At 44.5% G+C, this 25,000-nt stretch overlaps 1 protein-coding gene across 1 annotated transcript in view; it reads left to right on the top strand.

The window, feature by feature from the left end:
• Positions 1 to 4,856: 4,856 nt before the first annotated feature.
• cfap74 (cilia and flagella associated protein 74) overlaps positions 4,857 to 25,000 on the top strand; it is a gene marked incomplete at both ends in the record, with an annotated part of 57,933 nt that continues 37,789 nt past the window's right edge. The window contains 16 exons of the mRNA XM_080533523.1: positions 4,857 to 4,870; positions 6,577 to 6,726; positions 7,354 to 7,446; positions 8,187 to 8,291; positions 8,816 to 8,989; positions 9,409 to 9,519; positions 10,250 to 10,379; positions 11,633 to 11,790; positions 11,939 to 12,149; positions 12,588 to 12,743; positions 14,720 to 14,878; positions 15,078 to 15,196; positions 20,877 to 20,943; positions 21,164 to 21,253; positions 24,132 to 24,317; positions 24,781 to 24,907. Coding sequence (XP_080389649.1) covers positions 4,857 to 4,870; positions 6,577 to 6,726; positions 7,354 to 7,446; positions 8,187 to 8,291; positions 8,816 to 8,989; positions 9,409 to 9,519; positions 10,250 to 10,379; positions 11,633 to 11,790; positions 11,939 to 12,149; positions 12,588 to 12,743; positions 14,720 to 14,878; positions 15,078 to 15,196; positions 20,877 to 20,943; positions 21,164 to 21,253; positions 24,132 to 24,317; positions 24,781 to 24,907 — 2,050 coding nt within the window. The remainder of the gene's footprint in view (positions 4,871 to 6,576; positions 6,727 to 7,353; positions 7,447 to 8,186; positions 8,292 to 8,815; positions 8,990 to 9,408; positions 9,520 to 10,249; positions 10,380 to 11,632; positions 11,791 to 11,938; positions 12,150 to 12,587; positions 12,744 to 14,719; positions 14,879 to 15,077; positions 15,197 to 20,876; positions 20,944 to 21,163; positions 21,254 to 24,131; positions 24,318 to 24,780; positions 24,908 to 25,000) is intronic.

The following is a 25,000-nucleotide window of genomic DNA, read 5'->3' as shown; positions in this document are numbered from 1 at the left end:
GTTACTCCTATTGCATTTCAGCTTGTTTTCATTACAGCTTTTCATCGTTAAAAAAAACACACACAAAAAAAACCTATCCAGATAAGTCGTCTGATGAGCCAGGGGCGCTCTTAATCGTTCACTGATCGACGTCTGATGAGCCAGGGGCGCTCTTAATCGTCCACTGATTGATGTCTGATGAGCCAGGGGCGCTCTTAATCGTTCACTGATCGACGTCTGATGAGCCAGGGGCGCTCTTAATCGTCCACTGATTGATGTCTGATGAGCCAGGGGCGCTCTTAATCGTTCACTGATCGACGTCTGATGAGCCAGGGGCGCTCTTAATCGTCCACTGATTGATGTCTGATGAGCCAGGGGCGCTCTTAATCGTTCACTGATCGACGTCTGATGAGCCAGGGGCGCTCTTAATCATTCACTGATCGACGTCTGATGAGCCAGGGGCGCTCTTAATCGTTCACTGATCGACGTCTGATGAGCCAGGGGCGCTCTTAATCGTTCACTGATCGACGTCTGATGAGCCAGGGGCGCTCTTAATCGTCCACTGATTGATGTCTGATGAGCCAGGGGCGCTCTTAATCGTTCACTGATCGACGTCTGATGAGCCAGGGGCGCTCTTAATCGTTCACTGATCGACGTCTGATGAGCCAGGGGCGCTCTTAATCGTCCACTGATTGATGTCTGATGAGCCAGGGGCGCTCTTAATCGTTCACTGATCGACGTCTGATGAACCAGGGGCGGAGCTGTGACAAGAAGTATAAACATTATACCATTCCGACACCCTATTGGTTTGTACGAGATGCATTCCATCTGCTGCACATGACACAAATCACACTCCAGCAAGGAAAGCAGATGTATGTAGCCAAAGATGTCCGTGACCGTGCCAGAGACTCAAAATAACAGCGAAATGTCCCAACCAAGCACCAGCATCAACCAGGTTGATAGCCAGGAAGATCAGCCAACCCTTCTCCATCCCTGGCCGTACCTGGAAGAATTTTTTGAAATGGTTGGATGCAAAAACAACTCCTTTCGAATGCGCTGCAAGCTCTGCGCACCCAAGTACCACGAGCTAATGGCCTTCAAAAACTCACCGTCTAATTTGAAAAAGCATATTGAGGTAAGCTGAAAGTTTGTTATTATCAGTCGACATTTTGTAGTAACCTAGTAACGTACTAATGGTAAATTTGCAATGTTTGCTATGGCTAAGAACATCCCATGGTTTGCTTGCTAGCAGTAGGCTATGATTCAATGTTTCATTTGTAATCCTTCATGTGTTGAGGTCGGAGTTTTACCGTGTTTGTTGCTGTAAAGAGTTAATTATGTTCCCACGGGAGAAGAAATGTGCGCGGTGTGTGCCATTAACAATAATGTTACTTTTCAGTCATGCCAGCAGCTGCTTGTGGTCCTAAAACAGCTTTAAGTGGCAATATTCTGGTCTGCTCAACATAATTGCATAGACCAGTGAAACTGCTCCCTAACTTGTAGTCTGACCTCCATTCATGAACTTCCAGCGTGACATTTAATACAGCGGAAGTCCTAGATAGTCTCAGCTTGTGGTTTGAGAGAAATAATATGAATCTCAATCTGTGCCTGTGCATTCATTTTCTCCACAGAAGAAACACCCCACTCGTCTAGAGAGGTACACGCAACTTTCTTCAACAGCCCTCAAAAGGAAGTCATCCACTGAAGGTTCTTTGACCCCACCCTCCAAACAAACCAAGCTGTGGGAGGCTCGAAGAGTGTCCCAGGCAAGTGTGGATGAAGTAGTCCTCAAATTCATTGTCCAAGGCTTGCACCCACCACACATTGTTCAGCAACAGGGCTTCATTGACCTTGTGCAACATCTTCAGCCAAATACGAATGTCATGACGCGTAATACTGTTGTTAACAAAGTCACAAAGGCCTCTGTTGAAATGAAAAGAAAACTGAAAGCTGCCCTTAGTGAAATTGAGTTCATAGCAACAACAACAGACTGCTGGACGGCACACCGTCGCGGTTTCATTGGTGTCACTGCGCACTGGTTTAACCCCCAGACCATGCAGAGATCCTGTGCTGCCCTGGCATGCAAGCAACTTAAAGGGTCACATACCTTTTCTGCCCTGGCTGGTGCCCTAAATGATATTCACACAGAATTCAATGTCAGAGAGAAGATTGTTCGCACTACAACTGACAACGGATCAAACTTCCTGAAAGCCTTCAGAGTTTATGGGCAGACTGACGAGAACAACAATGCTGAACCTGTAGGAGAGGGTGATGGAGAAGAGGATGATTGTGGCCAAAATGATGATAACGATGAAGAAGAGGAAAGCCTTGAGGGTGTTGAATTTGTTGATGCCGGAGCCCTGTTGGAAGAAGATGACTACTTAGAATACCAGCTACCCAAGCACCATCGCTGCGCCTGCCACCTCCTCAATTTAGTGTCCACAGTTGATGCTTCAAAAGCAGAGGTCAACCCACTGTACAAGCGCGTGTCAAGGTCCACATTTGCCAAATGCTCTAGCCTGTGGAATAAAAGTTCAAGATCAACCACCGCATCTGAAGTAATTGAAGACCACTGCAAACTCCAACTCGTAAGGCCTGTTGCTACAAGGTGGAATTCACTCTTCTCAGCCGTAGAAAGAATAGTGAGAATAACACGAGAACAAGGCGAGGGAGCCCTTGCAGCTGTCTGCAGTGAACTAGATACACCCAAGTAAGTGCTTGTTTTTCTGCCTTACAGTTAATGAAGTGATTAACAATAGATTAAGTCACAGTTTTATACTTGGAATACTGTAGAACACGTATGCACTATGCCAATATGCAGTCCCCATATTTACTATGAATGTGATTTGTAGCAACACAACTTCATTTCTAAAAGTCTCAGATGACAATATTTTTCCTTTTTAATGATCAGTTCCTCCAGTTGAAGGTGCTACATCAAGTAGACTTAATGTTCCATGTTGTGTTTTTCTCTTCTTCTTTGTACAGGTTTACTCCAGTGGAACTTGCATTTCTTGCAGAATATGCGAAGACAATGAGCCCAGTTGCAAAGGCACTGGATGTTCTTCAGGGAGAAACCAGTGTGCAGATGGGATGGTTGGTCCCCACCATAACTCTGCTAAGGACCAAGCTACAGCACCTTCAAGTCGCCTCCAAGTTCTGTGAGCCTTTGATTGCTGCACTTCTTTCAGGCCTTGAGAAACGCTTCGGAGAGATGCTTGCAGATCCAGAACTGATAGCCGCAGCCATTCTAGTTCCCAAATTTAAGACCTGTTGGACAAGTGACGAAAATATCCTCAAACTTGGTAAGTGTCTCACTTCCGCTTAATATGTGTAATTTCTATGAAGACAGTGAAATTAGTTTGAAATTACATTTAATGACACACACACACACAACACTATCCAATACACAGTTACAATACTGCCATATAGTCTAAATTGTCATGATTTTTGTTTTTTATTCCACAGGCCTTCACTATATCAGAAGCCACTTGGACTGTCAGGACGAGAAACACTTCAGTGAGGGCTCCCAATCGTCTGAGGAAGAGGACTTCTTTTCCTCCTTGAAGAAGACCGGCCCTCTTGAAACGTCCCAGCAGTTGGATGCGTACCTGGGGTGCCCAGGAGACACAGTAGAGGTACTGAAGACCTTCCCAGCTGTGTGCCAGCTATCACTCAAACTTAATACGGGACTCCCTGCCTCAGCAGCCTGTGAAAGACTGTTTAGTGTCGCAGGGCTGATCTTCAGGCCAAAAAGAGCATGCATTGGCTCAAAGAATTTTGAGAACCTGCTGCTTTTGCGGCTGAACAAAGCTTATTGGTAACTCTGATGCTGATGTAGATTGTGTGTATGTGTGTGTTTTTTCAGGAAATATTGAATCACTACTTTGTTATGGTTTTGCCCTCACAGTTCCAATAAAGGCTATTGACTTTTGACTTTTGACGTTTGACTTTTTGCACCATTACAATACTTAGGCAACTAGTCATCATATCTTCCGTGTTCACATGTTAATGCTCAGTAGTACACATATATGGTTCTTTAATGTATTTGCATTGTACTAAAATGTGTTCATTTTCAATGGGCATAAATGCGTCTGAAATAAGTGCATCCCAAATTTTTCAACATTAACATTTTAATAATAACATAATAGTCATTATGGCCTTTAGAAAAATGTTTTTTTGGGGGGAGGTGGGGTAGTGCACTATAGGCCCCTGTGGCGTGGCCTAAGCTTTTGTCCTTAATGGCATTTTTTCCCCCTTACATTACTTTTACTTTTATACTTTAAGTAGTTTTGAAACCAGTACTTTTATACTTTTACTTGAGTAAAAAGCTTGAGTTGATACTTCAACTTCTACAGAAGTCTTTTTAAACCATAGTATCTATACTTCTACTTGAGTAATGAATGTGAATACTTTTGACACCTCTGCTGGTGTCCAACAACATTGTAGCGCGTGCACCGGGGAGCGAATTTGCGAAACCTAGGATGGTAGGGGAAGACAGGGCAATACCGCTACCTGATTGGTTGGCGAAGCACTCGTGATTCGCCACCGGGGAGGGGGGGAAAGGTGGAGTAACGGGCCCACGGTGTCCATGGCAACGGTAAACACTTTGGAGGCTTGAAGTTTCCAACAACAGCAGTAAAAGAGTAGCCTAACGTTAGATAAGCACTTTAACTTAGACATTTAGCGACTTGCAAGTTGCTGAAAGAACTCAAGGTAATACCACACGTCAATTTAGAGATGCCAACTAGTCCGTTGTGCTTTAATAACGACGACATCCTCTGCGCAGCTGTTTATAAATGTCGAGGTTGCCATCTAAGCTAGTGTGATAACAGTTAGTTAGCCACCAAGCTAACGGTAGCTAGTTTGTCAACTGCTACATGCGCATGCGCAGGTGTGCTGGATTATATCGCTGTGTTTTTCTAAAACGACAAAAAGTTCCCCTGAACTATGCGTTGCATTTATGGATTATTTTATTTTTTTACCGCCCCGTTGTAACTGAGCACAAGTTGTTCAATGTTTTGTTGTTTTGTTGTTGTTTTTAATGTACAGTAGGTCTAATGGACGTCTGCAAGGGATGGATAATAATAATACTAACTTTTTATTTGTATAGCGCTTTTCCTGCAAACGTTGCAGCTCAAAGTGCTCCAGTCATTATATAATCACAATTTAATTATTTAGTCATTTAAAGGCAATATTATAAAGATGGGTTTTTAGTCTTGACTTGAACATATTTGCTGAGGTTGCATCCCTAATGTCAACTGGTAGTGAAGACACAATCTGGGTGCATAAAATGAGAATGCAGCTTCACCAAATCTCTTCTTTTGTACATGTGGTACACAGAGAAAACCAGCGTCAGAAGACCTGAGAGCTCTATTGGGCTGATATGCTCAGCAAAAGACCTGAGAGCTCTATTGGGCTGATATGCTAGCAAAAGACCTGAGAGCTCTATTGGGCTGATATGCTAGCAGAAGACCTGAGAGCTCTATTGGGTCTGATATGCTGGCAGAAGACCTGAGAGCTCTATTGGGCTGATATGCTAGCAAAAGGTCTTTCAGATATGAATGAATGAATGAATGAATGAATGAATGGTCTTTATATTCTGGTGCTGTGCCAGTGAGAGCTTTATAAACAAGCAGAAGGATCTTGAAATCTATTCTGAACTTAACAGGAAATATGGATAGTCCTTCAAGTCCTTCAGAATTCTCCTGTCCGTCTGAACATAACCTACCCACCACCTGGACAGATGAAGAAACAGGGGGTGAGTGTTTGCGAGTGTTGTGTCTTGTTATGAGCCAGAGGGTTTTCCATGTTAAGTTCAGTGCACTGATCATTATCTTGACGAGCCCTACACAGGTATTCATGCATATTATAAACTAATATTGACTATTATAAAAGTCATGTAATTTCCCCCACAATTGTTAATGTTTGTTGGATTAACACTACATGTGTTGTCGTAATAACTCTTAACTTCTCAGCTAATATCTTTAATCGTTTTATCGTTTTTAATTTTAATATCGTTTAATCGTTGTGACACTAACGCAGACGAGGGGACAGGAGAGGAGACGTTCAGAGAGGAGGATCCAGCACCAACGGATGCAGAGTTATTGGCAGAATTAGTCCTAGATGCGTCTATTCACTGGTGGGTGTCACTGTTGGTTTCGAGGTTAATGCAGGGGATTTAATTCATGTAGGCCCAATTTCATCCAACTTTGACTATTCCACAACACACTCATTCGTTGGCATGACTACTGGCTTTCCTCTCCTCTTGTACTACTGTACCGTAACCTGTGTCTCTATGAATAGAAGAGCCTCTTACAAATGACAGTGTTCCGTTTTGTTAACACATACAGTATGATGTAACATGACTGCACGTAAACCACACCACACATTTACATTTGAATTGTAGACAGACAACAGCAGACGTCTTTATCCTAAGCGACGTACACACAAATACATTGTTTTGTCTAAGTTAGATAGTGAATCATCTAATCCATCAGTCATCATAAGAAAAACAAACCTGTGCTAGGACCAGGGAGCCATGGGTTTGCAGTTTCAATTCAAACCTCACTAAACAATTCCTTTTGGATCTTTTGGAAGGGAGGGCAAGGATGTCGACCTTGTGGTGGGGGATGGAGATAGCGGAAAGAAGAGTTATGCTGAGACCGCACGGATGTTCCAACTGAGACGAAACCTGGACCAGCTGGACTGCTTTCACAGACAGAAGGAGCACAACGTGCTGAAAGCCAGGTCTGCGTCTGGCAACCGCTAGACCTTTGTATCTTTCTACCTTCAACCAGAACACATCAACCCAATGTCTAATCTACAGTACTCCTACTACCCGAAATGAAGGAGCCATATCTGTATGAATTGACTCAGTAATTCAAAGAAAAATCTTTGCCAAGGAGGAAACATGAGAATGACTCTCCTCATTTTTTTCCCCTTTTTCCCTTCGCCTGTACAGCAAGTCATTAAGTACCCAATGAGCTGTGATGCAACCAATGAAGTGTTTGTAATTTTCCCCAGACGCAATACAACTCAATAAACTAGCAATAGACTGTATGCAGGGAATAGATTGTGACCCATGTGGTCAGGTTGTATCTAAATAAGAGAACATAAAAACACTCTCTCTCTCACACTTGGCTTTTATCCAATATACTGTTGGCCTGGGCCATAATGGTCCATAATTCGTTGTTCTTGCTATTCAGCGCAGTCACAGATTGTCATGTCGCACTTCATTAGATTGCATGGAGAACATTGGGCTATTCTATGCTCTCGAACTGAACGTCTGCTGAATGTCTGCTGAAAGCGTTTGACATGGTGGGTCGTAGCTGTAGCCTAATGTTTGGTCTTTTCCTTTTGCCTTGTGGTTTCCAGGGAGGAGCTGAGAGTTTGCCGTCTCAATATTGCTAAGCTGGAGAAGCAGAGGGATGCAGTGGAGGAGGAGATGGAGCAACAGAAAGACAACAGGTAGGTAGAAACAAACACGTCAACACACATTCTGTGTAGATGGTGGAAAATAGAATGCTCAATGGTGAACTCCAGCGGTAGTTTTTCTTTCTGCATTTGTCTAAAAATTCATACCGGAACAGAAAGGTGGGGTTAGTTCCATCCAAACAAACACCTACGTCACTCCACTCCGACTACTACTAGCAAAGGCAAGTCATCCCATTGAACAAATCCACGTCACTGCTTGTGACTTTTTCACTTTGGGAGACAGCTGGAGATTAGGAACTTGAGGCTAAAATAATACAGATTACTACTAAAACAATTGACTAAAAATCATTGTGGAACGTCATAGGTACCGGTAAGCTCAATAAATCATATTTCAGCTGCAAAAGTTGACATGTGACTGGAGTGGGCCTTTCATTTGTGTCAATATCAGAACAAGGAGGACCTCTCAACCCACTCCAGTGAGACCAGTGTATGATACATATTTTTGATATAGCCTCTATTTATACATCTTTATACACCATACTGTACATAGCTACCTTAACTGTACATAGCTTACTACTATCGTCTCCTATACCTCTAACTACCGTACTTGCCATACTGTACCTATCATGTTTTTATATATCACTATTTGCACTTCTGGTTAGGTGCTAAACTGCATTTCGTTGTCTGTTACTTGTATGTACTCTGCAATGACAATAAAGTTGAATCTAATCTAAAACGTTGACCCTGTGTGCCTGTGTGACGTCCTCCTGCAGTGCATCCTTACTTCGCCTGCGAGCGAAGCACAAGCGCCTGTGTGGTCAGCTGCTGGGAGAGGAGGAAATTGAGTCACATGTTAGCGCTACCCTGAGGGAGCATGAGTGAGTTCAACACCACCATCATGATCAAGACTTCATACCAGAGTGACTGTCCTGTGTGCCTGTAGGGTCACAGACATTAATATGATTTATAATTGTATATATATGTGTATATATATATATATATATATATATACATATATAATATATACATATATATATAGGTCATATATAGGTATATATAGGTCAGCTGATAAACATATCAATGTTCTTATAATTCTGTGTGTCCTAATGTCTCTGTCTCTGTCTCTCTCTCTCTCTCTCTCTCTCTCTCTCTCTCTCTCTCTCTCTCTCTCTCTCTCTCTCTCTCTCTCTCTCTCTCTCTCTCTCTCTCTCTCTCTCTCTCTCTCTGTCCCCCACCTCCCACCCCCTCTCCTCCCACCCCCTCTCCTCCCACCCCCTCTCCTCCCACCCCCACTCTTCCCACCCCCTCTCCTCCCACCCCCTCTCCTCCCACCCCCTCTCCTCCCACCCCCTCTCCTCCCACCCCCTCTCACCCCGGCCCCTCTCACCCCGGCCCCTCTCAGACTGAAGCTGTGTCAGGTGGAGGTGGAGTTGGGCCGCTTCTCCCTCCTCCGCCAGGAGGTCCAGGAGGAGGAGCAGCAGCACGAGGCCCTGCAGGCCCAGAGAGGAGCCGCGCGGCTGCACCAGGAGGCCTCTGCTGCCCGGGGCCTGCAGCTCAGCACGCAGCGCCTCAACATGTAAACACACCTCCACCTGTCATCGGCAGTGCAATCAAAACATACACAAACTTTATCGATTTTTGTACACAAACAAGATTTTTATGAGATTTTTCTTGGAGCGGTTGTGACTGATATTGAGTGATATATGTTTTGCACAAACTAAATAACATCACATCGCTTGGCCAACGTAGAGTTTATGAAAAATGTGTGTACATAAAAAATTATTACATTTTCCATAACATCAAGTACACCCTCTGTGTATATATATATATATATATATATATATATATATATATATATATATATATATATATATACAGTATATATAAATGTATAAAATAATAAAATATATATATACATCTATAAAATATTCAAATTTCGTTGTGTTGTTTAATTTGCTCAGATTGGTGTGATATAAATGTGGTCTGTGTTGACAGGAGGCAAGCAGCCATGCAGAGGGAGGAGGAGGCTCTCTGTCAGAGGGCCACAGAGCAGGCCCAGGCCGGCCGCCAGAAAGCTGCCGTCTACCTGAAACAGACCGTTACGAGGTCTGTGTCAGAGCTGCTTATCAAGCTAAACAGGCTACAGTGCCTATGAGCATGAGCCCAGAATGGTTAACTACTAAGCTATGCACAGGTAACAGACCTAGCTAACAAACTCATAACAGAGTCGCTAACTGGTCAGTCATGGGCCAAAAACACATAAGCATACAGCATGTATTATAACTTTGAGACAGAATATCTCATAAGTGTTCTGCTTTCTTCTAGAATTATGACTGCCAATGGACCCCTGGCCCTAGCATACATTACTTTTTCTTACGATGACTGATACATAGATGATTCACTTACTTAGACAAATGTATTTGTCGTGAAAAATAGCTTTGGATAAAGGTTGTCTGCTAAATGCCCAAACATGTAAATGTAAACCTTTGATAACAACCTTGGTCCTCCCCCTCGTTTCTTCATGAGTGATAAGATGAGATAAGATAATGCAGCCGCTGTGGCGCAGGAGGTAGAGCCGCCGTCTAATGATCGCAAGGTTGGCAGATCGGCGGTTCGAGCCCCGGCTGCCGGCTGGCCACATGTTGAAGTGTCCTTGGGCAAGACACTGAACCCCAAATTGCACCCAGTGAGCGGGCCGGCGCCTTGCATGGTAGCTTGTCGCCATTGGTGTGTGAATGTGTGTGTGAATGAGAGGCCGTTGTAAAGCGCTTTGGATAAAGGCGCTATAAAAGTCAGTCCATTTACCATTTACCATAATGCTCCTTGTTTCACCCAGGATGCGTCAGCAGGCAGCTCACGCGTCCTGGCAGGCAGCTGAGGCTGCGGAGGAGCAGCAGGGCAGAGAGCAGAGGCAGAAGCAGATGCAGGCCGTCCTGTCGCTGAAGGCCAACATCGCTGCCACTCAGGTAGGCAGCAGCACCCCTACTGAGAGGGAACATGACACGCATTGGCCCTTGTTTTTTGTTGTTGTTTTTTTTACTTTCTTTTTATTGAGAGTAAGGTAGATATACAAAATCAATACCTTTCATCTTTTTTTTTTTTTTTTTCACAAAACATGAACATAACCCCCCCCCCACCCCACAAAATCCCAAGTGGTGCATCCCAGGACGAAGGATATAAATAAATAAAAATAAATAAATAATAATAATAATAGTGGTGATAGGTAATGAAGACAGTAGACAGGTATAGAGAAGTAAACAAATGCAATTCATTTGTAAGTGAGGATAGATGAGATGTTGTCGTGTTGGTCTATGATGTCATATCTGTTATGATTGTAATATTATGTTAGGACCCTCTCTAAAACGAGATGATGCATCTCAAGGGGTTTATCCTAATAAAGAAATGAACAACAACATGGGCATTGGCCTTTGTTTGGGCATTGAGCAGAGGTAAACTGCCGGGTGAGAAGAGCGTCGACGTTCATCCTAGCATCGTGTCCCCTGAGAGTCCAGCGGCAGCCGGATGGAAAATAGAAAAGGGTTTTCATATTACCATTCAATACGAATGAGTTATTCTACTTAAAATGCTGGCATAGTGAAATAATCAGAATCAGAAACAGATTCATCGCCACGTTGGTTTTCAGATACAAGGAATTTGCTCTGGTCTGGTGGTGCGTAACAATAAACAAAGTGCGAGGACAAGACAGACAAAAACATAAGTGTAAATATAATAACGATAGAGATTTAAAAAATACGTTTCATTCCCCTGACATTTGTCCTCATAGCGGCTGATGGCACTGGCCATTAATTACAATGTAGACAGACACAATAAAAGATACAGTCACACTAGTATTTGCTCCTCCTGAGACTTCTGAGATCTTCTGCCCCTCAGCACTACGTCTCCTAAAGACACCCGCTTTCCCCTCTACTGTGTCCCTAAGAACTTATATTGCCCCCCCTTGTACTGTTTCTCTGTTTCTCCAGTGTAAAAAAAAACTTAAAAAAACTAGGTTTTAGAAGAAGGTGATAGGAGAAGGTTTTTCCTTCTATCAATGGCCCCGGGCCTGAGCTGGATTACTCTTCCTGCTACCAATGGTGGACTGATGATTCACATGCTAAGTATTCAAATGTATTGATTGTAAGTCGCTTTGGAATAAGGTGTCTGCTAAATGCCAAAAAATGTAAATGTAAATGTAACACTAGTATTTGTGTCGCTCAAGGAAAGCTTACAGGTCCAGCAGACACGAGCCAAGGCCCAGGCCCAGAAACAGGGCCAGGAGGAGAGACAGCTGAGAGAGTCACTGCAGGCCCAGGGCGTCAACAGCACCAAGCACATGCACCAGCAGAGCAAGCTCCAGGACTTCCACAGAAAGAAAGAGTAGGCTACTTCTAAGTTTCTTCTCTCACAGATTAATAATATTATTGTGTGGTAATGTTCCTCCTAATTGCATTATTGAGGAAATGTGATCCTATTTTTCCCTCATAATGAGTGTTTGGGCGGGGGTGCGTGCGGGGGGGGCTCTCAGGGAATTTGAGGATAAACAGAAATCCAAGAGGGTGGAAATCGTTTCAAAGTTGATGCTGGAAGAGGATTTGCTGGAGAGACGAAAGAGGCACCGAGCTCTGTTGTTCCCCCCCACCCCGGTGGGTCTGGAGCGGGCCGCTGGCCAGGAGAGATCTCGAGAGAAGGTCCTGCGGAGCCTCGATCCGTCAGAACCAGAGAAGAAAACCAAACGGGTGAGTGGAAATATCACTGACATGAATTCAGAGAAATGTCTTTTGTTTTTTTATTATTCTGGCTACACGAACTGGACCTGGCTTGTAATGGAAGAATATGAGCTCAGCTTGTTTCTTGGCCAGTTTGCGAAAAATAAGATAAATGACACCCTCTCTATTATGTGTGTGTGTGTGTGTGTGTGTGTGTGTGTGTGTGTGTGTCTGTGTGTGTCTGTGTCTGTGTCTGTCTATGTCTGTCTGTCTATCTGTCTGTCTGTGTGTGTGTGTGTGTGTGTGTGTGTGTGTGTGTGTCTGTGTGTGTCTGTGTCTGTGTCTGTCTATGTCTGTTTGTCTATCTGTCTATCTGTCTGTCTGTGTGTGTGTGTGTGTGTGTGTGTGTGTGTGTGTGTGTGTGTGTGTGTGTGTGTGTGCGCGTGCGTGTGTGTGTTGTTTTTAAAGGAGCGTCCCACCTCTGTGTTGAGTGACAGCAGTTCCTCGTCAGATGTTTCAGACCAGGACAGCCTGGGAGAGGCCAGGGAGCTGGAGGAGGAGCAGGGCCTCACAGAGAGCCTGGCCCAGCCAGAGTTCACCGGCCTGTGGGCCCAGACACACCAGGTACCACAGAGATGACCCAGACCCTCAACAGACCGCTAAATAAGTCTCATATTCAATGACTTACATTAGTCATGTTCAAAGTCAAGTCCATTCCTTTTTAATTTGAATAATAATGATAATAATAATAATAATAATTATAATACATTAGACTTATATAGCGCTTTTCTAGACACTCAAAGACGCTTTACAAGTTGAAAAGATCGAGTAGTAATAATAAAAAGAACCCAAAAATAAAAAGTATTGGGGCCTAATTAAGGTAGTGCTAATTAAGGTAGTGCTGGGGTTACCTGGGGATGGCAAGCTTTAAGAGGTGTGTTTTGAGGGCCTGTTTAAATGTTGGCAGGTTGTTGGCCTGTCTGATGTGGTTGGGGAGGGCATTCCAGAGGGACGGGGCTATGGCTGAACATTTTAGACAAACATCGTTTTTTGTTTCACATCTCAGATTAAGAGGTGACTAAGAGGTTGAAAGTGAATCCCTAACGATCCATGATACCTTTTGTAAAGTGAGATAATAAGTGATGTAAATCGCAAGCTAGGACAGTTCTATTCCAGTCAACCAAGGCTAGGCTCAGCTTTTGAACTGAACGCTTTAAATTAAATGGTAAATGGACTGCATTTATATAGCGCCTTTAATCCAAAGCGCTCTACAACGGCCTCTCGTTCACCCATTCACACACGCATTCACCAATGGCGGCAAGCTACCACGCAAGGCGCCGGCCCGCTCACTGGGAGCAAAAGTGCCAAAAGTGAAACATTTTTTGGCTTTGGTTCCTCAACATCGACATTGCAGAATTCAGATACAAAAAACACAATAATAATAATAATAATAATAATAATAATAATAATAAGTAACATAGGTATGTAGAATAAGTAACCCTGCATTGATAAAGTAATAAAGTGATGGTGGTTCTTCTCAGCAGCAGTGGGTTGTCTGTCCGCCTCTCCTGAGATCAGTAGCGACACACATCACTTCTCATTCGCTGGTGCTTCTGAAGCCTCCAACGGAACAGGACATGCAGTGCCGATGGTTCTGTGTGCGAGAAGTCATGCGGAAAATGTTTTAACACGCAGTTGGGAGTAAATGGTGTCCCCGTAACACACACTACACACTGGATATTGGGCTGTAGTTGTTATATACGGATACTGATTCACTGTCCCATTCAAGAGAAAAGGACCGCAAGCCAAATGGTGCTACTTCCTTCATACAACGAGGCGGCTGCTGGATAAAGATGATGATGATGGTGATGATGATGATGATGATGATGATGGTGATGATGATGATGATGATGATTTGATGACGACCGCTTTTGTCGTTCTACTTTCCTTAATTGCAACTGCTTGGAGGTTGATGTTATAAGAAAAGAGGCATTCAGCAGAAAATTGCTCAATCAAATGATTCACCTCAAATTATTCAGCTCTTTAGGGAGAAAATTACTGCCATGCTGTCAACATAAGCGTTTGTCTAAGTGGTACCCTGAAATCGGCAGGACTAGGAATAAAAAGTGTTGTCATTTCTTAATGGTGAATCCAATATATACACAAATACCCTTGAGTGAAAGCAGAGAGTCTCTACTTTAAGAAAGATAGATAGGTAGGTACTTCATTGATCCCCGAGGGGAAATTCAGGCGTTAGCAACAGCTCAGACCACAAAACAACAACAACAACATAAAGTGACAATTGAATAATACGCGAAAAATAAAATAGATACAAATACAAAATAAAGATAGAAACATAGACATTTGAGACCATACAGTAGGTAAGATTTAACATCCTCCAGCCTGACTCTGATCACCCAGATCGAGCCAGCCGGAGGAGGAGTGTTATTGCGGCATTGTAAATTGAGTTTAGAGCCAAAAGCTTCACTGTACCAGTACTTACGCGGGGCACTGCAATTGCATTATGTCAATAGGAAGACGTTTGTCAAAGTCGAAATATATGAACTGAATCGATGTTGATTTTCTCCCTGGTTCCCCAGAGCAGCCCTGGTGGAGAGGCCGTCTCTAAGGCACTTGAGAAGCAGGACATGGCCCTGCTACCTGTTGGGAAACTTGTAACGGCTCCTAATAAAGTCCTACAGGGGAAAGAGTTCAAAGGCCCACCTTTCATCAGCAAACCAGAAGTCGTCCTCTTCAAGGTATACATCGCTCTAGAAGTCACCGTGACTACTATGTCACTGCTATGTGATTGCTATGTCTTGTGTATAAAGCATTGTTTTTTCCCCCCGTAATCCGCAATATACTGTATATAGTCATGCAGGACGTAACGTACATGTACAAATTCAGTTCATGTACTCTATCTGTGCATTGAAACCCCTTTCACTTGACGTGCTGCAGGACTTTGAGGTGGGAGAGACCTACAAGAAGAAGGTCGTCCTAACTAATGTCAGTTACACGACCAACTACTGCAAGCTACTTGGTGTCAGAAGGGATTTGAAGGATTTCATTTCCATAAGGTGAGCGTTTCTCTTAGATGTTTGCGTCATGGTACGTTCCAGGATTGGGGTCAATTAGATTTAAATTCATTCAATTCAGTCTATTCAGGAAGTGATTTGAATTTACAATTCCCGATAAAATAAAAATAAAAAACATAGTTCCTTCACAGGCCTATGCACTAGACCTGGGTCAAAATAAGATTCAACCTTGGTCATTGCACAGACATGTATTATTTTTTTTGCTCTAGGCACAGGGTCAGCCTTATTCAGCGCCCCTGGAGCAATTAGGAGTTAAGTGCCTTGCTCAAGGGCACACCGGCTGTGGTAGGCCACCTTAGATACGATGCCAGTCACCAGCTCACATTCGGCTCTCTCCTGAGGCTGGGATCGAACCAGTGACCTTCCGACTGCTAGCCGGCCTCTCTCCACTACCTGCTGCCCCAATGCTATTAGTTTTCTCATATAGCACACACCTGCTTTATCCAGGAATGCTATACCTGGATGCTGAGTCAGTCATCTGTTTACCTCTGTTCCTGAGGCTGTTCCCTCCCTCCCTCCCTCCCACAACTTAAGGAGAAACCTATACTATGCAGGTCACACACACACACACACACACACACACACACACTCCAGTGAGTCCACTGTGACTTGATGCGGTTATGTGGGCCCTCTCCTCTCCTCTTTCTGCCTGAGCAAGTTAAGTCTCTCCCAGGCCGCAGGGTTAAATGGAGCCTAGTGTCTCTGGGTCTGTCAGCGTGAATCACCCTCCACACACACACACACACACACACACACACACACACGTTCATACGTACACATACACACTGTGCACTGTGACTCTCTCTCTCTCAGTGAGACAGTCAGCTCACCCACTACTCCGGGATGTCACTTGCGATCATGACTCAGAGAAGGATGATGAGTGTTTCTATTACACTGGTGTGTAGGGGGTCTCCTCCAGCACTGGTGAGTCACTGGTGGTGGAACCTCCTCCCCAGGCCCCTTCCGCCCACTTGACCTTTGTTTACCCAATACAAAGACCAGTCACTACTTCCCGCAGTTCTTTTGCACACCACACAGTTTCTTTAAAAAAATTAAAATAATAATAATAATAATAATAATAATAATAATGTTTTTAGGGCATTGAAACAGGATATGTTGACGGCCGGACCACACCGGCCACCACACGTAGGGCTTACACACCGGCACTTCCAAACGCCGGTTCGCGTTCGCGTGCCGAAACCTCCGAACGTTGACGCTGTCTGGCGAACGAGCCCGCGTTCATACCAGTCTATCGTTCGCCAGACAGCGTCAACGTTCGGAGGTTTCGGCACGCGAAGGAACTGCCGGTGTGTAAGCCCTATGTGACCCGACTGTGGCTCTGCAGGGGTTAAAGACAGTATTTTTCATATGAATGATACACAGAATAGTATATATGTTACGGTACATGTGGGAATACGGTACATGTGGGAAAACTAGGGTTAGGTGCTAGGGTTAGGGTTAGGGTTAAGGTTAGGGTTAGACATGCCAGCATGTACCAAGTCGACGTAGCACCTAACCCTAACCCTAGTTTTCCCACATGTACCGTATTCTCACATGTACTGTAACATATACACATATCACAGATGACTCCGATTTTTTTTTTCCTGAACATGACAGTATTTTTCTTGCTTGCTTTTTTATTTTGTATTTTTTTTAAACACCCCCATTGTACCATATAATATTGTATTTTATTGCACTGAGGATGTCTTATCTAAACTAGAGAATCGGTTACGACTTATTTAGGTTGGCAGTTACAATGTGAAGGTTTGGCAATGGAATTAATTTCAAGAGTAGTCAAATAAATTGAATTACATGATCCTTTAATAATACTGTATACATATCAGGCATATTAAGGCAAATACTTCATAGAAACATGTTACGTTCTACCCTCAATGGTAAATTATAGGTAGAGAGAGAGAAAGACAGACCATGTGATCTATCTATTGTACTCACGAACAACAACCTGCAGCTCTCCCAGGACACCAAGGAAAGATACAGAGGTTGAATCTGTGCTCTACTTCTCAGCTGTAGAGCAAGGAGCTAACAAGATTGTGGGTTTGATTCCTGCTTGGACCATATATACAGTACAAAAAAATGCATGCACTTAGATTGACAGTAAGTCGCTTGGGATAAAAGCGTCAGCTAATTTGCATTTATTATTATTATTAGTAGTAGTAGTAGTAGTAGTAGTAGTAGTAGTAGTAGTAGTAGTAGTAGTAGTAGTAGTAGTAGTAGTAGTAGTAGTAGTAGTAGTAGTAATATTATATATCATTTAAATTAGGAGCTGTTTGCAAGGAGAACCAATAAGATCTATTCCATACATCACCTAACATTACCACATTATTGATGAGACGTTGTAAAACACCACAGCCGTTTTCCCATCCGGGCCAAAGTGTCATTTGAAAACAATGTGAAAAAGAAGTGATGTTTCCCACCCTTCAACGACCACTAGAAAATCTAACTAACTAACTGAAAATCAGCTTATTAGTTCAGCAGGAGAGGAGAAACCTTCACCAAGAACATGCTCCAGTTTCTACATGACCGTGGTTCCTTCCAACGCCCCCTGATAGTCTAAAAATGGCTCCCCATCCCTCTCCCCGCCCAGAATAGCTGCGTGTGCCAGAGCTGTTTACTGCCGTGCGTTAGCCATGCTGCTGGGAGCACACACACACACACACACACACACACACGCTAGGTAGACCCCGGCCAAAGACCCTCTCTACTACACTCAAGCCTACGCAGCGTTCTCATGGCTTAATGCTATTATTTTGGCACTTGCTGCAAATGACTTTTGGCTGACTGACTGACTGACTGACATCCCCTTAATATTATGCTTTTTTCATCCTGTAAGCTCTAGCTGGAGCCTGAGATGGTCCTGAAATGGACCTGACACACCGTTCACAATATTACGTGGTGTGGCTGCTCTCTCTCTCTCTCTGGTTTCTGTGGCTTCTTGTTCTGACAAGGCTCCACATTCTACCACATCCTACCATATCCTGCTATATCCTACCATATCCTACCATATCCTGCCACATCCTGCACCATCCTACCATATCCTGCTACATTCTACCACATTCTACCACATCCTGCTACATTCTACCACATTCTACCACATCCTGCCACATCCTGCCACATCCTACCATATCCTGCCACATCCTACCATATCCTGCCACATTCTACCATATCCTGCCACATCCTGCACCATCCTGCTACATTCTACCACATCCTGCCATATCCTGCCACATCCTACCATATCCTGCCACATCCTACCATATCCTGCCACATTCTACCATATCCTGCCACATTCTACCATATCCTGCCACATCCTACCATATCCTGCCAGATCCTACCACATCCTGCCACATCCTGCCACATCCTACCATATCCTGCCACATCCTACTATATCCTGCCAGATCCTACCAGATCCTACCATATCCTGCCACATCCTACCATATCCTGCCAGATCCTACCACATCCTGCCACATCCTGCCACATCCTACCATATCCTGCCACATTCTGCCACAGTACCACACGCAGCCATGGTCTGACACAGCGTTTCAGGGTTGATTAAATACATTGTGCTGACTGACTGACTGATCTGGTGGGATCAGTCCGTGTTCAACTATGAGGACGGATAATAAAACGCATGAAGAGAGAGACATCTCTCGAGCTCCCACAGGCCCCGGATATATCTGTAGTCCTACTGTACATTTGGCCTCATTTACAGGCGCAGCACACCGCCACCACACTGTCTCCTAATTCGGTCTCCATCCACATTCAATCCCTGGTGAACTGTTCTCTTTTTGTCCCTTTTTTTTTGTCCCCTAAGCTAGTATATATATATTTTTTGCTTTTGCATCATCTTTCTCTGACCCAGAAAGAATGGCTTGGTGCGTTCGTATGTATGTATGTATGGCTTTTCCGGCGGTTTCTATTCAAAGCAGGGGCTGTCGTCAGCTGCTGTAGGTGAAGCCTCTTCATTCATCAGCAGTGTTGGCCCTGTTATTTCACTAACAGATGTGAGTGTCCCATCACGGCGCCATGGTGCTGCCCGTAAAGCTTGCCCAATTTTGGAGTCTTTCATTCGGTTCCAGGCCCACAGCAGGTCGTTGGACTGGGACATGATGCCATTCTGATCTGACTCCCAGTTGGAACAACTGGACCCAACCACAAGATATATACATAGGTTTGATTGACATCTTAGTCTCCCTGGACTCCCAAGCTCTGGAGAGAGAGAGAGAGGGAGAGAGAGAGGGAGAGAGAGAGAGAGAGAGAGAGAGAAAGAGAGAGAGAGAGAGAGAGAGAGAGAGGTACACCAATATGCCAATATTTATCCAAAGCAACTTACATTGCAATGAGTGCATACATCTGTCAGTATATATGGTCGAACCCACAACCTTAGCATTGTTAGCGCCATGCTCTACCAACTGAGCCACAGAGAGGACCACAAACAGGGACACACCACCGACCGCCAACCCTGACAGATTTTCTGAAGAGCTGTGATCCAGTGAGGCTAGATTGCAATATCAGCCTTCAGCACTCCCAACTATGATAGCAGCATGATAGCAGGATATAGCTAATCATCGCGGTTATTGAACCGTACTGTAATCATACGGTTGTATGGAATTTCTCTTACTACCACAGTCGTTACCCATGGGCCATTTCGTACCGCTGTGCTCACGGTAGCTATTCTCCAAGTCAGTGCTGTCCGTCTATTGATTTTCCTCTGCTGCCTGCTCGCTCCGCGGTATCGATCGGCTAGCCTTTTGTATACTTTCACGGCTGGAGCGGTCTCAAGTGCTCCAGGGCAATGTGTGAGCTGTATGCTATCTTATACATGTTCTGACGAATACACGTGTTGCACTATAATAATGTAAAAAAAAATATAATAATAGAATTGATACTGGTTTGGTTTTTCACCTTGAGGTGAAAAAACCCTAAAACAATCGGTACGCAACTGTATGCAATACCAGGTGTTTTATTAATAACCCAATAACAGCTCCTCAAAAAACATGCTCCTTACGTTTGTATCACAGTTCTTATCAAAGCTGATTTTCCTCTTTCCTGATGTTGCGTGTTGTGCTTCTACCAGCATCACATTAACCTTTGACCCCGCTCTCTCTATTCCTGTCGTTCTTTTCCCCTTGAGACTGTTTATCCTTCAGTATTCAAATTATGACAGATTATCTCTCGTGGAGAATGTACAATATGGCGCTGTGTGTTTCCGCCAGTCTGCCTTTCTTCTGCTATGTGTGCATGGCATCCCTTTCATATTTACTGCTCTTTTGTTATTTTAGGACTGATATTGCACTTACAGAGCCTACACACACACACACACACACACATGCACACACACATGCACACACATGCACGCACGCTCATATTATATTGCTTTTTCAATCTCCCTATATAAATTGTACTGGCCTTCCATAATCATTCTGTAAATGGTTCTGCAATAGAACTGAATATCAAGAATGAGCATTATCACACCCCCAGTCTATATAATAATAGCTCTGAAATATCCCATCTGAACTATGTGTTTATTGTAGAAGACCATATTGTGTTTTCAACGGCTCTGCTGTATTCCTCTTTTGAGGAAACACATTTTGTTGGATTGCGTCGTGGGGTTAAACGGTTCTCTTAACGCTCTCTTCTCTTTCAGCTTCCAGCCTCCTGGTCCAATGTCTCCGGGGATGGCCTGTGACATGCAGGTCATATTTCAACCACTGGTGAGTCGGTCTGAGTCCAGTATTAACCATAGGGATTCCTTCCCACTGCTGTGTTTTTCCACGCCACTGTGCACGGGGTAGTTTTTTTTTCTTCTCTGGCTTGCTGTTTTCCTGTGGAGTTTCCTGTTAAACCATTGTTTATACTGTGAAGCACTTTGTGACAAAAAGGTGTTGTGCAAATAAATGTGATTGATTGATTGATTGATTGATCTCCTTCCAGATCAACAAGGGCTTGGAGGGGGAGGTCCAGTTTGCCTCAGCCGCCGGCCCCTTCGCTGTGCCCCTCAGATGCACCGTGAGGCAGTGTGATGTGAGTACACTACCCAGTACACTACTACCCTACTACACTACTCCCTGTAGAGGCAGGGTGATGTGAGTACACTACCCAGTACACTACTACACTACTCCTTGTAGAGGCAGTGTCATGTGAGTACACTCCTCAGTACACTACTACCCTACTCCTTGTCATTTATCAGATTGTGCCACTCCGCTGAGTCTGACTGTCATGTGTGTTTCACAGCGTGTTGTGTGAGCTCTATTTCTCTGTGGCTCAGTTGGTAGAGAATTGCGCTAACAAACGTTTTCGGTTGTGGGTTCGATTCCCGCTTGGACCGTATATATAGAGAAAAATGTTATTTTTTCTGAGTGGGGCAGTCTCTCTCATATTTTTCTTTTTATTGCGATAGAGACAGTAGAGATTTGACAGGAAGGATTGGTGAGAGCGAGAGAGAGAAGGGATGACATGCAGGATATGTCCGCGGCCGGAGTCAAACCGGGAAGCCTGCGGTTATATAGTCGATGCTTAGTGCGTTACGCCACCAAGCGCCCGACAACCCTCTGGATTTAATCTACCTAGGGGGGGTTTTGAGAAGTTATGGGCTCCCAGCCTTATACGACGGATTTGATTTGATTTGATTTGATTTATTAGGATCCCATCCCATCTTCCCGGGGTCCACAAATGTCTACGTTGTTAAACTTCAGGCGGGGAGTTATACGGAGCGGAACCATCCAATTACGCCAACCCTAATGTACTACCATCTCATTAAACGAGATTAACTGACGTAAGTGCCCTGACTGAACAGACAGAGTGGGTGGTGGGGGCGTAATTCAATATGATGTGAAGATATTCGTCGTTCGTCATCACCAATCAGGATTCCACTGGCCAATGTCGGAATGGATAATCTTTTTTCGAATAAATTACCTGCAACTTCTGTGTTTAAGGAATCTTTTACTTGGTGTATCAGGCGTCAGAGCTAGTCTATCCTCTGGTTTCCAGCCTTGTGGTCTGAACCAACAACAACAACAGAGTTTTCCATCAGCTCTGAAGCAGTATACTGTACAGAGCATTAACACTCGAACAGCCGTGCCTTTTTTTACCTACTATAAGAGCCGCCTCAGGGGTCAAATGACCATAGTGTTTAGAATGGGAAGCTGCGATTTACACACGACCACTAGTTGGCCACCTTGTAAATTAGCCTGCCTCCTACACAGAAAAACTGCAAAAGAGCTTTATACTAGCTTATACTGATGTGATTTTGAAAAATGTAACAGTGTTTCCTCCCGAAGTTTTCACATTAGTGGCGGAGCGGTTATCTTTCGTGCGCAGAGCGCGCCGCGATTTTTTTTCTTCGCGTGCACGCGCATAAAACGCGCACTGGCGCTCAAAACAAAGACGTAGTTTCAAACTAGAGGGTGGCAACAATTATAATTTCTTAAATAGCGGTTAAGTCATTAAAGCCGAGCAGGTGATTTTATATAGAAGGTGATCAAATACCAATATATCCTACAGCTGCAGTGGAACATGCGGAACGCGCATTACACACACACACACAGAAAGATCAATACGAAGTAGGCCTATATGAGAGTACACGCACAAAACCGGCTAACGTTACTCATTAACTGTTTACACAAGTAAAATCACAGTGTGACAGTCAGATGGAGCATTCGGTAAACAACAACAGCAAGGTAATGCTATCAGTTGAGTTAAAGAAAACCAACTCTTACCTTTGAGGACACCAACATGAGCCCTGCTTACCCGTACCTCCGCCGTTCTGTTCGTGGTGATTTTAGAGGCAATAGATTATTTTTGCCCCGCGCATATTGCTATGAATAGTTCGAAGCTAGGTGCTTGCACGTTAGGTGCGAGAATGCTCGGTTAACCCATTAGCGGGAACATTATTTGTTTCACAAAATAGGCTGATTTAATTGACCATGAACATCAGAGACATACATTACGAATGTTCATTTAAAATACTCTATACTGAGCACTGGTATAAGAACATGAACCAGAGAACAGTAGTAAATGCAATAACCCACAGTCGTCGCTGATGATGTTGCATTTTCGATTAGGATACAGGATTAAAGGCACCGGCGACGGGCTAAAAGAGAAATCCAAATGTCCCGCTAAATTCGGACCAATCACAAAACTGTTTTGAAAGCGCGTCGCCTCGCGCCGCGCGCCTGTTGAGAGCGATTCAGTCTCGATTGCAGTGCAAACACAAACGACGAGATCTAGCTTCAATCTGCTTTTTTTCTGTTCTCCGGTCATAATAACTCACTGCCTTTCTGCGCAGCCTGAATCAAAGTGGGCTGTCTGAATCAATTAGTGGCGGAGGAAATTCATTCGTGGCGGCCCGCCACGAATAAATGCATATAGAGGAAACACTGATGTAAGGATACTGGGTGGTAGAACGCACATATCTAGGAAAAGTCATGAAAGGAGGGTCCTGAAATTGCCACCCATGGCTGTTCTAGTGTTAACATAATGTCATACCAACCTGCATGTTAATTGATTAGATAGTTCTTGTCACACTTAACTTGAACACTCACCCGTCACAGGATGTTGTGAAAACCAGTTGGCCCGATTAGCCTGAATAGCCTGTTTCCTAACAGTCTTACCAACTCCCTGGCCTTCAGGCAGAATAGGCACAAACATACTTACAACGACACTCTGATTTAAACAAGATTAAACTGACTTACTTCAGGCTAGAGGAAAAACTCACAGTAGACTTTTTTTTTTACTGCCTCGCCTATATCTGTGCAACGTTTGCGTTGGTCGAGGCAGACACACTTTTTTGTGTAAAACTTTACACAAAATAACATAAATATGCTTTCTCCTAGTAGCTTATCCAGGTTGTTTTTGTCTTCTATCTTGCCCCCCCCCCCCCCACACACACCGCCCCCCTCAGCTGGCTGTGGACAGCAGCATCATTGACTTTGGTACCCACGTGGTCGGCCAGACCATTTCACAGGCGTTCACCCTGACCAACCGGGGGGCCCTGGGCACCCGCTTCACCCTGGTGCCCTCCACCTGGCCCAGCCCAGCGCCCCCCCAGCCCCCGGGTCTGTCCCCTGCCTCCTCCGCCAGCTCGAAGGTGAGTCACACCCTTGACCCTTGACCTCCATGTTGGCGTAGAGAGCCTGAGGCGACAGGTACTCAGAAAAAAGTTTTGTTTTCTTACATGGGTGTATGTGTGTGTGCGTGTGCGTGTGCACGTGTGTGTGTGTGTGTGTGTGTGTGCGTGCGTGTGCGTGTGTGTACGTGTACGTGTATGTGTGTGTGTGTGTGTGCGTATGTGTGTGTGTGTGTGTGTGTGTGTGTACGTACGTACGTGTGTGTGTGTGTGTGTGTGTGTGTGTGTGTGTACGTACGTACGTACGTGCGTGCGTGCGTGCGTGCGTGTGTGTGTGTGTGTGTGTGTGTGTACGTACGTGTGTGTGTGTGTGTGTGTGTGTGTGTGTGTGTGTGTGTGTGTACGTACGTGTGTGTGTGCGTGTGTGTGTGTGTGTGTGTGTGTACGTATGTGTGTGTGTGTGTGTGTGTGTGTGTGTGTGTAGCCCCCACAGGAGAGCAGCAGTTCAGCAGCAGCCTCTGCAGGTGAGGAGAGTCCAGCGTCACGGCACTCAGGAGACCTGCAGTCAGACAGAGAGAGTCAGGAACCCCCCCTGGGCTCAGAGGGGTCAGGTAACACACACACACACGCACGCACACGCACACACACATACACACACGCACGCACGCACGCACGCACGCACGCACGCACGCACGCACGCACAC

Source organism: Nansenia antarctica (genome assembly GCF_963989245.1).
Source record: "Nansenia antarctica genome assembly, chromosome: 6".
Taxonomy (NCBI): domain Eukaryota; kingdom Metazoa; phylum Chordata; class Actinopteri; order Argentiniformes; family Microstomatidae; genus Nansenia; species Nansenia antarctica.
The sequence above is the reverse complement of the archived record's forward strand: the minus strand, read 5'-3'. Positions and strand labels throughout refer to the sequence as shown.